Source organism: Aulonocara sp. 'chitande type north' Nkhata Bay, linkage group LG18, assembly GCF_057382095.1.
Source record: "Aulonocara sp. 'chitande type north' Nkhata Bay isolate Kocher_YH1m ecotype deep benthic linkage group LG18, A_spYH_male_GT1.1, whole genome shotgun sequence".
NCBI lineage: Eukaryota > Metazoa > Chordata > Actinopteri > Cichliformes > Cichlidae > Aulonocara > Aulonocara sp. 'chitande type north' Nkhata Bay.
The window spans coordinates 7,151,404-7,166,857 of record NC_141361.1 but is presented as its reverse complement, the minus strand read 5'-3'; the positions used below and the strand labels follow the sequence as shown (position 1 = coordinate 7,166,857).

General features: G+C 39.4%; 1 protein-coding gene across 1 annotated transcript in view; it reads right to left on the bottom strand.

Annotated features, from left to right (window-relative positions):
- Positions 1 to 15,454, bottom strand: part of LOC147307892 (receptor-type tyrosine-protein phosphatase N2-like) — a 216,082-nt gene that overhangs the window by 92,318 nt on the left and 108,310 nt on the right. Inside the window, exon 12 of the mRNA XM_086270826.1 lies at positions 6,781 to 6,845. Coding sequence (XP_086126952.1) covers positions 6,781 to 6,845 — 65 coding nt within the window. The remainder of the gene's footprint in view (positions 1 to 6,780; positions 6,846 to 15,454) is intronic.

The following is a 15,454-nucleotide window of genomic DNA, read 5'->3' as shown; positions in this document are numbered from 1 at the left end:
ATAGCATTGATCACTGTATTTTGGCAGCTTATTTCTATTTCAGTTGTGTCTAATTTGAATGATACAATTAGCCATTACCAAAATTAGCAAAAAGAAAAGGCTGAGGCTGTCCAAAGAGGGAAAAAGCAGCTTTTTTGACCTTTTCAGTTACACCTGCCACATTTCACATGCAGCAGGAAACACATGATTTTAACATCGTGGAGTCAGTCTGATAAACTTTAGCTTGTAAATGCCGTGCGTGTCAGACAGTGTTTTCTGACTATATGCGTAATTCCAGTAACAGCTAGCTTCAACTGTGTGCATATCAGACAAATTAATGTGCAACTTCAAGCCGTCTAAATAGCTGTTTCCGTCGTGTTGTAAATGTCCATTCAAGCTCACTACAGCAGTGCCACAATACTTAATAAGAGACTGGAAAGATGTGATATTCAAGAAGAGAAGTTTTTGTGTAGCTGCAATCACAGTGGGACCTTGTACAATATCTTTTTCTGGTGCAGAATCTTGGCAATTACAGCCACAGCTTAAACCAGAAAACACTCAGAAAGCTCACACCGTTAACAAGGTGACAAAAATTCTCTAAATTAAATTAATTAAAGAATAAGCATAAATATGTGTTCTATATTATTTAATGCGAGCAGGAGTAGTTTACGACAAAATATTCCAGAAATATATTCTTTTATAAAAAAGAAAGAATAAATCTTGAAAAATCTTTAAAATATTACTTTTCTGTAGTCGAAGCAACAAATCTGCCCTTTTCTTTAGTAAGCAAACTGTCTCCTGTAACCAGGTAGGCCACACAATCTGACAGACACCTGGGTTACATCTCAGCATGCATCTGGCCCTCAGGGCTCGTGTGGCGAGCTGTCATTACCATATCAAAGACGCGCCGCGTCACGGCCGCAGAGAAAAAGAAGAGCCAGCACTTCAACAGCCTCTTGATTCAATTTTTCACATGGAGCTATTTGAATATCTATGGCAGGCGATGCAGATGGATGCATGAGTGCATGCCCAAAACACACACACACACACAGATAGAAATATAAGAACTCCGGTGTATTTTCATACACATGCAGGTCCATCCTGGGTGCATATATGTACACAGCTCACATGCATGGCAGTGGTTTGATTTTTAATCATTTATTTTCTACCTTGTGATAAAAATTGCAGGTGCAATGGGATGCATCAGCCAACAGACAACCTTGATCCAATATGTGAGTCTCTTTGCTTCATGAATATTCTCATTCAAATCCAGCTCTCTATTCAGGCACCTGGGCAGGCTGCAGACAACAATACTGTGTCATTACGAGTGATGCTATCACTCTGCTCACCGAGACCGCAGACAGGAATGTATTCTCAGTGAAATCATTATGAAAGCTGCTTGTTGTGACTCACTGGTATAGAGCAAGACAACAAACAACACGGATCAGAAATTCTTTTCATCACCATCTCAGGGATGAGAACGAATCCCAAAATCCAGATATTCTGTTGTGAACGTGGATTATAAGAAAATTACATTCCACCTCTATGTAATTATAATAATGCATAGTGCAAACTGGACTAAGCCTTTTTACAAATGTTACATCAAAAGGTTGACTAACACTTGTATTTAATGAAGAGCTTTGAGCCTAGATGTCAAATTTTGTTTTATTCTGCCACTGTAATAAAATATTTCAAACCTGATTTGTCTAACTGATATATATGTGAAAACGAGAGCTTGCTCTTCTTTGCTTGCCTTGTTTAAATAAAGGTAATACACAAATGTCTGTAAAAAGGAAGGTGGCATCCATTCAACACTATTAGGCAATTAATTTTTATCTAACTCTTTCCTGCCTCATACTAGTACACTTCATGTAAGGTTATCAAATAGGCAGTTCAGTTGACAAAAAGTCGTTATGTGTTTTCGAAAAACAGCTGGAATAAGCATTTGTTCCCAGTCTGTCACCTCTATTGTTGAAATTTGATTAAGCTCAGTCAACTAAACAACTACTTTCGTGAGGCTGTTAAAGGGTGTGTAGGGGTCAAGTGACAAAGAGAGAAATCCACAGACTGCTTCTTTCTAGCATTGCTAAGTATGCTATTTTTAAAAAAGCAATTAGCCATACCGCAGAAGCTCAGAAGCGCTGGCGCTACCTTGGCAACCAGTGTCTGTCACATGACCCTTGTCTTGCACATTCAAGTGCTCACTCAAGAGTCTCCCAGAGCAATGCTGTTCAAAAACTCTGACTTAGGTAATGATTACATTCCTTAATAAGGATCCAGACAGGGTTTCCAGAAACATAATGCAATGTGACAATTATATGTCGTGTTAACCGCAAGTGTTTAAGTTTATGTATCACTGTGGAAGGGAAAACAGAAATGAGCTAACATGTTTTCACTTTTAATCATCAATGCAGCTCAAAATTTAAATACTGGGATCATAAAATGCCTGATTCTTGCAAAAAACAAAACTGCAAAAGATCTCATTCCTCAAAGTTGTATTAAATCAGCCGTTTTGTGGCAAATGGCCTTTTGGCATTCTGGTAAAAGGGAGTGTTTGCTCCCGCCCTGTATTTTAAATAGCAATTACATTGAATTGTGATGGAAAAAGCGATCCACTCCCATTGTTTCTTATTTTTTAATTTTTTTGTGTCATTAGATTTCCCTCCTCTATTTGTGAAAAAGCTCTTTCAAACAGATTGGAAGTGCCTTTATTTGCAGTGAAAAAGTGAGCTGGATGGGGTAGCGTGCGAATATTGCCACTACAGGACAATGGTTGCTGCCGCAGCAACCTTATCTTCCACCTTCTTCCCTCCCAACAAACATGCATTCACTTAATTGGACACAAGTCTCAGTGTGGAGAAATCTGTGCCATGTTCTCCGTGGCCTTGGTGATTGAATGATTTCCAATCCTGAAGCTACGTAAATTAACGGCAGTCAGAGTGAGAGATAATGAAGGGTACTGCAGGGGCAAAGTATAATTTAATGTCATTGGAAGATGCACTCTCTATTAGGTTAGAGTCTATTATTTTGCTTCCTCATGCGTGCACACCTACCACTCCAGCGACAATAATCAGCATAAAGAAGAATTATCACCTTTCTGATAGTGCCAAAAATAACAAAACCTGAGATTTTGTTAAAGCTGAGAACCTCTAAGATTTACACACGGATAAGATAAAATAATCTTAATGCCATTCATTTATGGTGTGGGACAAGATTTAATTCTGAAATGGCCAAAGGGGGCACTTTAAGAAACCACACTGGCCCAGTGTCATATTATAACCTGCAGGGTTTGCATTGTGGGCATTTTTTGTGCCTAAATTAAACCGAGCTGCAAATAAAAGGGTAACAGATTAGCGAATGAAAACAAAGCAAAAGGCAAAGCTCTCAAACAGGACGCAAACCACGGCCTAGCTCACAAACTTGTGACAGTCCAACATTATCCCTCCGATCTTCACTGCTCTTCAAAAGAAGACCATTATGTCTCAAGGCTCAACGTTGCTGTGGCCAGTGAATCACCGCAACAATGCCAAGGGGCACTTGTGCGTATTCCGGAGCCGCCAGCGTCTATGAGAGAACGGCAGTATTTGACTCCCTGGGATGAGAACACGGCGGTTATTTAATGAATCTCTCAAAATTAAAAGCGTCCTTGTAGCCCCAACACCCTCGTCCCTTCTGATTTAGGATGAGCATTACTCGGGACTACAACCATTAAGATGACTTATGTTATGTCTCTTGACAAGAATCCACCATTTGCAGTCGTGAGTGTTATCTCACCTTTATACACAGAAGTCATGTATTTTCTTAACACCGCTACAAAAAGTCTGAAAGAGCAAGTCAGGGTTCAAAGCAGGTGTAAAATGTCCAACTTTAAAACAGGACATCCACAAATAAGACATTTTTGCATCTCCGAATACCATTGCCACAAGATTTCTGCAACCCTAACAAACAGATACCAAAGTTTATCCGGACCTTGAATACAGAAGAGTGACAGATTTTTAAAAATCCTCAAAATGTTTTCTTTTTACTTTCAAGAACTTACTCACATTCCTCCAACAGTGTTTCGCAGGATAAGTTTTAAATGAGAATTTTATGACGCTTCAGATGTCGTTCAGTTCATCCAAACAGCTTCAAGGCTTTAGAGCTCTTAATGGCAAACATAAAGCTGCTCGCCACAATGATGCGGACAAAGAAAGAGCAGGACTTAGGTCACAGTCCACAAATCAAAGGTATTGAGCTTGCAAATTAGTGCTTTGATGGAATGATTTGTAATTTAAGTGAGCAAACGGCGAGATGGACGAAGGTCAAACAGAGATGAAGACAATCTCCTGCATTTTTTACTGTTAAAAAAAATGCAAGAGATTGTGCCCTCGAGTAAGGGTCAAATAAGTTGCTAAAAATCAGAACACATTGAGCTCACAGGATAGTTTTTGTTTTCTATGATGTTTTCTTTCTAAATTGTACTAAAGCAGATGTTTCAAGAAGTCCTCAATTAGAATCTCATATGGGCTTTTAATTCCTCTGTTTAAGCAATCCCAAAATGAGCTGTAGGACTCTGTCCACTTTAAAAGACAGATGAGACAGGCACACATGGCAGTCAATTAACTGGAGTCTCGTTTAAGGCTTTTTTTTCCTATTTACTCGAGTATACTTTTTGCTGTGTTTTTACTTGCTGTTCAAAACTGTTTCTTATGGGTTAAAATTTCAAGCTTGCAAGTCGGTTTTCTTGGTTATCAATGTGCTGTCTTCCACATCATCTAAAGGATACCAATGCATTTTTTATGTACTTGTCCCCACAGCCACTAGTAGTTTTAAATGGTAACTACAGCGCATAATAACAGCTTTCATTCGGGGATATGTCAAACAAATACATAAGACGCTTACTGAAGCTTCAATGGTGTCATGAATTAGAAAGACAACACATTTCAGAACTACTGTTGCAGTTCCTCTGAAACGTAGTAGCTCAGTGTAGTCGCAAATCATGAACGAGCCACAACGAACAGCAGGAGATGTGCTGATTCACTGTGAGACGGTTGAACTAGATATAAATGCTGCAGAACAGCAATGTGATGATTTTAAAGCACAGATATTTGGAGCACTGTTTTAGCTCAAGCAAAACCGTGTTTAAGTTGGATTAAACAAGGTGTCCAAGAAAATCTCAAAGTAAAGGGATTTTTTGTGTGTAACAACAGAAGTTTGGATTTTAGATATTGTGGAGCTGATTCATTCAAATACCAGTTGTATACTCAGTTTTCTTCCAGTTATGGGATGTCCTTCCAACATCTTCCATCTTCTAAATCCAGGCACAGCCTAAAACACACTTTTTTTTTTATCTTGTAACTTAATGAGAGCATTTTAAAATCCTTATATTTCCATTAAAGTTGACATACCGTTCCCGTGTAGTTCTCACTCATTTGCCACCTTAATACGCTAGAAATTCAGGTGCGTAAAGTTATACAACCCCACAATAATTTATGATCTATTTTAATGCTGGACTGTTTTGTCTTTATTGGTTTTATTGCATGCTATTTCTCCCATTACCTCTTCTGCTGCAACAATAAATTTTCATGTTATCTCCATTCCAAATATACACAGGCATCAATGTGAAAATGAGAATTCATCTCTCAAACCTGCAGGCCTGTTCAAGTCAAGTTTTCATGTCTGTGAGAAAACAAATAATCTCCTCTGCACTGTTGAGAGACTAACTTTTCTATTTTTTATTTTTAACCTGTCATCTGTGATGTAGTATGCTAATATTCTTATTTTACAGAGTATGATAAAACTATAATAAACACTGTATGGGGTGATGATGGATGCTGTGTTGCAGGTTGCGACTCGCCAGTTTTTGCTTTGCCTCTGTGTGGCAGGCTGAGCTAAAGGGGTTTTCTTTGCTTCTCTCCCTCTCTTTCTCTTACAACTGAGGTTCGATTGGCCATAATTGGCTGCTGTTTGCAGCTAGGTATCGATCACCTTGAAAGACTCTCCATGCCATCCCTCCCTTCTTCCAACCTCCCAACTCTTTCTGTCTTTCTCTCCCTCAGTCACTTACTATGCCCCCTTTTCCAACCATTTCTCCCTCAGACCTGCCACTTTGATAAGCATGGTGAATGGCGCGCCATCATCGGTACAGCCTAAGCCTTGAATCAATAGGGGAGTGCAGATGCTCAGCAGTCTATTTACTACAGAGATGGTGGAGAATAGCAATGCTAGGAGATGAAAGCCATGTAGGCGAGAGATGGAGACAGGTGGAAGAGATGAAGCAGCCATCACGCGCCAAGACCCCTCTTAGACCTTACTGTTGGTGCTGCATAGCTTTTTTGTTTGTTTGTTTGTGTGGGTTGTTTTTAATTGATTTACTCAAGTGGAGTTATAAAGAATGCAGTGCATCATTAGTGACAGTCAGTGAGGAAAGAGATGGAAAGTAAAGGAAGATTAATGAAATTCTGTTTTTCATGAAGTCGTTTCTGCGATGACTCAGCTGCTCTGAGAAGTGTCTACAGTTACTATCAAACACAAATATGAGGAATGTGAGTTACCAATTAGAATAAATGAGTTTCATATTTTCATACATTTTATGCATTTTTTTGCACTAATGCACAAGGTTTTGTGGTGAAAAGTGTTTGCATGCTACAGCCTGGAAAGACATTTTGAGAAATTTGAAGTTCAAACTTAGCAGCAGTAGGTAATGAGTGCACCTTCATACATTTCATTTGGGTTTGAGACTCCTGTCACATTTTGCTTCACTAATCACGTGGACGTTTGATTAGCCTCAAATCAAAAACTAAAAGTAAAGTGTGTACTCACATCGGCAATCCCAGCCTCCAGGATGCTGACCTTGGCTTCCTTCTCTAAAGACACCTTCTTCTGGACTATGGTAAGGAAAGAACAGAGAGAAAAACCCCACAATGATTAATGAACTGAAAAATGTCCAACAGTATGTTTTTACAGAAAATAATAATGAATACTTTTCTAGCCCCCGGCAAAAACATCGTATATGAAAAAGTTTATAATGCTAAATCAGCAAAGCAATGTTCATTTTTTAAACATTTTTGTGACAATGGCAACGGAACAAAACTGCAATAACTTTCAAACGTAACAACAATGTCTATTGCATATTGTTCCTCCAAACAGGTAGTGTAGATTAACTTTAACATGTGATTAATCCTCAGTGTCCACAATAATGCATAATAGGCATCCATGTGTGTACAGTCATGACTATTAATCAATGCTACAAATTCTGCCAAACAAGCTATTAAACTCTGTGCTCAACTGGCTCACAAAAAATCAATGCTTCCTCCTTCCTCCTCCTTAACACATGACGTATAAGCAAAACCAGAACATGATTTATAGAAATGCCTTGAAAATGCAGCTTGGTTAATTTACACATGATTGATAAAGATCCTTTGTAGAAACTATGGAAGCATCGTTGCATTATGAAGCACAAAGACATCAGAGAGATATAGAGAGTTTGTAAGAACAGCGTTCGCAAACAATCCTTCTGGTGTAGAGAAGAACAAAAGTCAGGTAGCCCTCCATCTACCACACTCCCCCTCTCTGAAACTTTACTAGCTCTATCCTCTTCAAAACCAAGTCTTTTTTGGACTTTTGGACTTCATATAATACCTACACTACTTTACCTGATCTAGTCTGACAAGGCCTGTAATTGGCTTAATGCTACTGTCACGAGCTACATTTTCTAAAGTCTAAAAAGAGAGGCCAGAGGAGGCACGGGAGTCTAGTGCCCACTCAGACCACTTGAACTGCAATATGCCAAAAAGGTTCAATTGGATTTTATGTCCAGTAACAACAAAGGGTCCTTGGTGGAGACACTGAAACCCTACTGACCCCCTAATGTTTGCCAAGTAAAAAGCATTTAAAAAGAATAGAATAAAGTAGGCATAGAGTAAAGTTATGTATCAGTGGGTGGTTGTGGCTTGTGATGCCAAATATAAGTAAAAAAGTGCTATATGCATACCAGTGAAACACGGCTAGCTGAACAGCTGGAACTGTTCTCCAGTGTTTTTTGTATTCAGATTGATGTCGTCAAGCACTGCCTCTTCAGTCTTTTAAGTGTTTTAATTATCAGACACAAAAAGGGAATATTTATTCAGCCATACCCATGACTGCTCTTTAAGGTTCACTGATTGCACACCATGAAATCTGACAACAGGACTGGTGTAAGAAGGGCCTCTTATGAGATCACAAAAACAATCCATGTCATCATTCACATTCTCAAATATAACAAGCTTATGCAGTAGCAAGCAGCCACCATAGGTGTTGTAAATTACAACGCGCACTTGGCGAGTGGTCGTGGCTGTTTAGTGGAATATATCCTATTATAAAGATTTGGTTAAAGTCCAATAGGAAGATCGTATCGCTCACATTCGCCTGTAACGGTAATTTTCTGCAGTTTCTTCTCATTGCAATATTTCTGAATTTACTTTATTGCAACTATCCCATAAATTAAAGCAAGAGCATGGTCTACAACGAAATGTGGATTTTACCAGACAGGTCGTCATGGCGTTGGTGGTGAAATCACTGAGGTTATCGTGCAGGCTCTTCGCAGACACATTCATTTACCAAATTAACCCCGCCCCCACCCCCCCAAAAAAAAAAAAAAACAAAAAAAACAAAAAAAGAAAACCTTCCACAGGGCTCAAGAATAAATTCTACCATTGCAGGTCCAAATGAGCTATTACTGTAGCATATCTTCACTTTATGAAATATGAATTTTTAACCCGACCTGCCGCCAGGCAAATATTAAAACAAATTTCCACACAAATAGAATTAAACCCTGCGCACAGCTCTCTTTTTTCATGAGCTTAAAGGGAAACAAATGGAGGTCTACAATTAAAATTCAGCAGAGCACATATTAAAGCCAGAACAGAAACGATATGAAAAAAAAGAAAGGATACGTAATTGCATTCACTTCGCTTTGCATCTGAATACACCGGTGAGGTGAAAGAAAGCGAGTCTTCTTTGTTGACACACCAGACAGATGAAGGATATGCAAATAGAGCCCCAGCTCTGCCACAGTCCAAATTCACCAGTGGCTTTAATAATTAGTCTTTCAATTCGTCATTCACTGGTCAATTTATGCCAGATGTTATGCAACCATAGATGCTGACCTTAAACACCACAGTCCAAACGAGCAGCTCTTTTGAATGTATAAAGCCAAAATCAATCACAGGTGGACACTTCCTTCTGTTTAATGTGAATGCCTTGGTTTCCATGTGGTATATGGAGGGGACTCGTTTAGCTCTGTCACGCTGTAATAAAAAGACGCTGAAGGGTTAATGTTGTGGCTGACTGGTACTTGCAGGCCCCAGACAAAGACGTATGAACACCTTGTCTGCGATAGCCAAGTGGGCCGACATGTCTTAATAGTGCTGTCAGCAGGGAGCAGCAGCAGCTGAGAGAAATAGAAGCTGAAGTGGCTGAATTGGTTTGTCAGTGGCACCTGCTCTTATGCTCACTGAGGAGCATCTGAACAGACTTCTAGTTCAGCGTTAAAAACCGATGTCTCCATCAGACGTCGGTTGCAACTTGTTAGGATTCTTCAAACTCATCAACACCAACTCAGGTGTTTTCCATCACTTGTCAAAAAGGTAAGACGCCTGTTGTGACATCCCACAACGGGCAGAATTCTTGAATGGCTCAGCCTTCAGAGAGCAGTGTAGCAGTTGCACGAGATAATCTGTTAGTTTGCTCTTGGAAGCCACATGAATCGCATGAATTATTGATCTTCCCCTCGCAGGAAACATGACTTTTCAGTCTTTAAAGCTGTAGCCACATGGTACTTTTCCAAGGCTGAATTTTAAGTGAACCTCTTGAACTGTCTAAAATACTTTAAAAGGACTGTTTGCATGTTTACTGAGAAAGAAGGTGTATTTCTCATTGCTGCAGAAAGTACCACCGTAAAACAGTTTGGCATTGGTGTTGCTTGTGCAAATGATTTTCAGAGAAAAGTAAATGTCTATTTGTGTTACTTTGCATGGAACAGGAGGGAAAACATGTAAAAAAAAAATGCATTATTCACTACATTTCACAGATAAAATCGGTTTTATTTGATTCCATTAAATGCCTTCAATCGTTCTGTTGATTTCATTTCTTTCTGAGGCTGCTGCTACTTTCTATGAACGCAAGTTGTAGTGCTGCCAATGCACTGATTTGAACAAAATCTTTTAAAGGATTAATTAAGTTCAAATGAAACACAAGCAGAGACGGTAAACAGCAGGCAACTTTGGGACCAGACTCAGTGAAATAACTAAAGATGTTGTTGTCTAAAGAGCCTTTGGTAATTGGTGAGGCACAACCTATTTGAGTTGCATCTGCAGGAAAGCGTCGGTGATGGGTTCTCTCACACACACACACACACACACACACACAAAGGCAGACACATCTAAGACACACACACACAAACACTCATATTTAATTCCTCATACAGAATCAGAGTAAAAGGCCTGATATACACAAACAAACATGAAAGCACCCAACGTGATTTTGTTGGGACAGAATCAGAAATCTCTGCACCAACATGGCCACCTGTCTGGTTCCCTAGAGTGACTTGCCTTGCGGCCAGCAAGCGTGACAACATGACAGGCGGCGAGCTTCTTCTAATTAGTCGACAAGTCTTTGGACCTCCCAACACCGCGGCACCGCGGCCTCTCCGAAATGTAGCCAACAGCTATCCGGACCATCAACTCCTCTTCTCTCCTGCAGACTACAAATGACTCCAAGTCGAATGAGAGCACTGCTCGTGAACAAGCGACCTGAGGTGCCTCATTTGTACCCCAGCGAGCGTTCTCTCCAAAACCCAAATTGGATCCATTTTTAAGAAGCTGCAATGGGCAAGGTGTCGTGATCAGAGCGACTGGCAACTTTTCTTTCAGCCAGACAGGCAGCACAGTGTGAAAATAAGATGTAATGCGACAAAATGGGACTGAAGCAGCGATGGACTGCAGACTGAGAGCAAGCTGAAGGGAAATGATCTATACTCAAATTATTCACTTTTTTCCATTTCGAGAATATTCCATCTTCCATTGTACCTCTCAGATACATTTGGACTGCAGGGAAAAATTGGGCCTGAAGGAAGTAACATGGACCAAATCTCATTTCTACAACTGAGGCCCCTTTATTTTCCCTCCAAAACACACAGAGGCGCTTCATTTGTCACCGGTGCCACCCCCGTCCTGAATTTTGCTTTATGTTAACTCAATGTATCTGAGGCGCCTAAAGGGAAACACAGCGAGTGCTGGGGATTCAGAAATGCTTCATTTTTCACTGTTGACAAAAGAGAAAGGCCCAGGCTGGCTCCACAAGTCCTGGACCAACAGAATAGATGCTTTTGCAGCACTGAGGGTTCCTTATTCCAACCACTAACCACCACCCCAAAGAAGCAAACCTCTATACCTCTCACTCACCCTCCTGGGTACATTTCAGAAGCTGTATAATGAGAAGAAAACAACAGCCATCCTTCAAAGGCACAGAAACCAGTGAAACGCCATCACTGCAGTGACACACTACATTGGTGTAATCACATTAGTTCATCACGAGAGCAACAATCCCTGAGCAAATTAAAATATATTGCAGGCTGTTTGCTTTTTTCCCTGTGTCCCTACAAGATCTGGTCCAAGGAGCACAACCATCAATTAATGTTGTGCAGGTAATAAAAAAGCCAGCCGGGATTAAGAATGCTGTGGTTAATGAGGATAGGACAGGACATAGCGCAGACAGATAGATATTTTACTGTAACAAATTGTTTATTTTGCATGTGTAAACTCCTTGGAGTTCTTCACGAGATGGGGATTCTTCAAGTATAAAAGAAAGAAAGACTTTCTAAGAGCACAAAAAAGAATAAGATCTTTTAAGAGAACATAAGATTTTAGCTATTATCCCCTGGGTTTGAGATCTGGCAATTGTGAGGGCTGCAGCATTTTTAGAGGCTACTTGTCAAACTATTAAGAGCCACTCTTGTGGCACATGAATCGGGGTGCTGTCATCTCAGAAGAGACCACTCTTATAAAGATAGAAATTATTCATCACAGGATGATAAAGGTGATTGCCCATAAGATCTTTGAAATGATTTCCTTCTAAAACGAAGGAAGGCTGACTGCACAGCAAAATCCCTTCCACAGCATCAGACAGCCTCTCATCCTGGGGAGGGTCAAGGGTTCATGTTTTTGTTACCAGACCATATTTGGCATGTCTTTGTCAAATGTAATAAATTGATGATTGTTGGGTTTTTCTCTGTATGTATTATTGTAGTAGAGTCTACCTTACAATATAAAGCTCGACTATTGTTGTGATTTGGCGCTGTATAAATAAAATGAATTGAAATTAAAACATAATTTCATAATAAAAGCAACAAATTATTAATACATAATTTCATGCACAACCCGTTCGTCCAACAAATAACTTGACCCACTGTGTATATTTTTTCCTTGCAGTTTAGTGTTTTAAAGCAAATTTCTTCAGTTATGAAATGGTTACTGTTTCCTGTCTCCCTTCAGAATCTAATTTCATTTATTACGTGATAAACGCAGAGCAATTCAAATATTTTGGATCTGAACGCTTCATCTCATAATCGACCCTACAAGTCACCAGTAATTGTGTCAAAACAGATTTGCCTGTCGTTTTTTCAAAAGCATCTTAATTAGATATTGTTTCCCTCTCACTTGCATTAATTTGATTTCTGATATCAACTTTTCAGCCTTCAATCTGTTCCTTGTTGATCACCACCCCCAACTCCCCTAATTCTTGGTGTTATTGCCTGCAGTAATCTGGGATGCAGCATGGACCGGTGTGCTGTGTGAATGTGTGTTTGTGGGAACGTGAGTGTCAGATGAGGAGGGAGGGCTGCGTGAAAACAATGCCATTTGTAATTAAATTCAAAAGCAGGGGGCCGAAATGGCATCTCGGGCCACCTGGGGGATGAGAGACCATCGAGGGAGGATAGAAAGAATGATGTGTAGACTGAGAGAAATGTGATAGACAGAAAAAAGAGAGATAAAGAGCGGGTGAGGGAGGGGAAGGCCGAGAAGAAATAAGAGCTTACTGAAGAAGGCTCTGTCTTTATTCGCCCCGTCCTTCAAACTAAGAAAGAAGAAAGCAGGAATCATGCCAATAAATGAAGTCACTTCAGCTGCTGTTATACTTTTTCTTTTTCCTCTGTTAAATCAAATTCCTTTTGGTAAGGAAAATAGGAAAGTGGCTTAACTGAACCATAAAGCTAATGTGCCACAAAATCAAAGCAATGACTAATAATAGGCTAAAATCTCTCCACAAAGCAGCAAAGTTTGAGTTCAGTGATTAAAATTGGGATTATTTTTGTTTGTTTGTTTTGAACATTATGCTACGGATCTGTTTTTTGTTTTCCATGATATAAACTTAACATCATGAGTCCAGTCTCCAATGTTGCTGATATCTGATTGAACTCCAGGATTATAGATGCACATATACAGTATATTAACCATAATGTGTTTGTCTCGCTCGTTGCTGTGAACGGCGTTCTCTGCTTTAATTGATGACATTTAGCTCCTCGCTTCTGCTCCGTTTGATTCATTCACATTTTAAAAGGCAGGTATTAAACACCTCTGTTACTTTACATAAACAATTCATTAAGCCGATATGACACCGGGGACCCCGGCAGGAAAACATATCCCAACCGCCCACAACAATTAATGACCTCACATCAGCCGACGCCTGACTGCAATGAGGCAGGAAGCCGTATTCCAATAACAAGAGCTCATTAGTGGATCACCATTCTCATACTATGAAACATAAACCCACATGAACCGGCTATTCTTTTTTTTGTCATGTTACTGTTTGGTATTCATACAGCGTACGTCCACCTTCCACTAGAGCAGCTGGGAAGTGTGTAAAAGAGCTTTTCTTTCTGAGAGGGAACTGTCTTAAAAACTAATATTCCCAAAGTGGAGGTGACCTTTGAGAAATTGAGTCTTGAGTCATAAAACCCAATTCTGCACAAATGGAACTGACCTCCAGTATGTGGGAGAAAAAAATGAAATAAAACTCTGTTCGGGCTTCAAAATTGTGACGACAAACTGAATTTGTGCAAATTTGTGCCACCGTTCTCTGCTTATTCTGAAACCACTATTTTCGCTCTTCTCCATCGGAGCCATGATTCAAACTTTTGTTCAAATTCTAATCCCAGTTTTTTAGTTTAGTTTTTTTAGTTTTCCCATGCTCCTTATGTTGCCAGATTGTATGCATCAGAACTGTTTGTGAGACGGTCAAAGAGCTTTTTGTGAACTGGCACTATTCACACAATTTCACTGCACAAACTCAAAATCTTAACAAGTTTATTTGTCTTATTTCTAGTCAGAATTATCTCATTAAACTTAAAATAAGACAATCAGCTACACGGCAACATTTCAGTGAGCTAAAGGAAGTTGTTTCAAGACAGTGACTCTTGAAACTAGAGAAAAACTAGAGAATTTTCACTTGTTTCATTGTTTCATTTCAAGCTAAAATATCTTGTTTTAAGTAAAAAATCTGCCAGTGGAACAAGTGAAAAATCTCATTTTTTCCCTCTAGTTTCAAGATTCACTGTCTTGAAACAAGTTCCTTTAGCTTACTGAAATGTTGCCCTGAAGCTGATTGTGTCTTATTTTAAGTGTAATGAGATAATTCTGACTAGAAATAAGACAAATATACTTGGTAAAAACAACAGCAATATTACAAATTAGTCCATGTGAAAAAGTTAACCGTTATTCCCAAATTTTCTCTTTTACACTTTCATTTTTAGTTTTGTCTTTAATGGAGAGGCTTTTGATTTTCATCATGGTTGGCATGATGTCATTATTCTAGCTTGGGTAGTTTTTGTGCCAACCCTGATCAGATAAGTCATCCTGAAGACAGGGATGCCAGATCAGTCAAAGCTCTCATGGGTTGTTTTCAAAATTGGCAAGTTTTTGCTGTAATTTAGTGTGAAGACTTAGTTTGTACCTCTAAATTCTTCTCATTCTCCTACTCTTCCCCTGACTCTTTCTTCATAATTCCTGAAGGGCGATCACGCTGATGATGCCTGGGCATGACTTAAAGCCATCACATTTTAATCCAGAAGACATCACAACAGCATCATTTCTCAAAATGTGGGGTAGTCGAGTAGACAAATTGAAATGCATCGTGTTTAAAAAGACCATCGGAATTAATGTAAGTCTACTGTAATCGTGTTGTGACTGTTTTAAGACTTAGACGTTAGAGGAAAAAGGATGAGCAGCTTTCATATGTAACATATGTTTAATATTATGAAATGCTATCCTTTAACCCAAACCATGATCTATTCCTTAATGTAACAGCAATAGTATTTACATGTGACCAGGAAGAGTCAAACCATTAGAACAAACACTAGCATAAAACAAATAGCTAGTGAGAATGCGGTGCTTCCTCCTCTCTGCTCTTTTAGCATTCTTCTTCCTCCTTCAATCTCTCACTTTCCTCCCTCTGTCCTCAG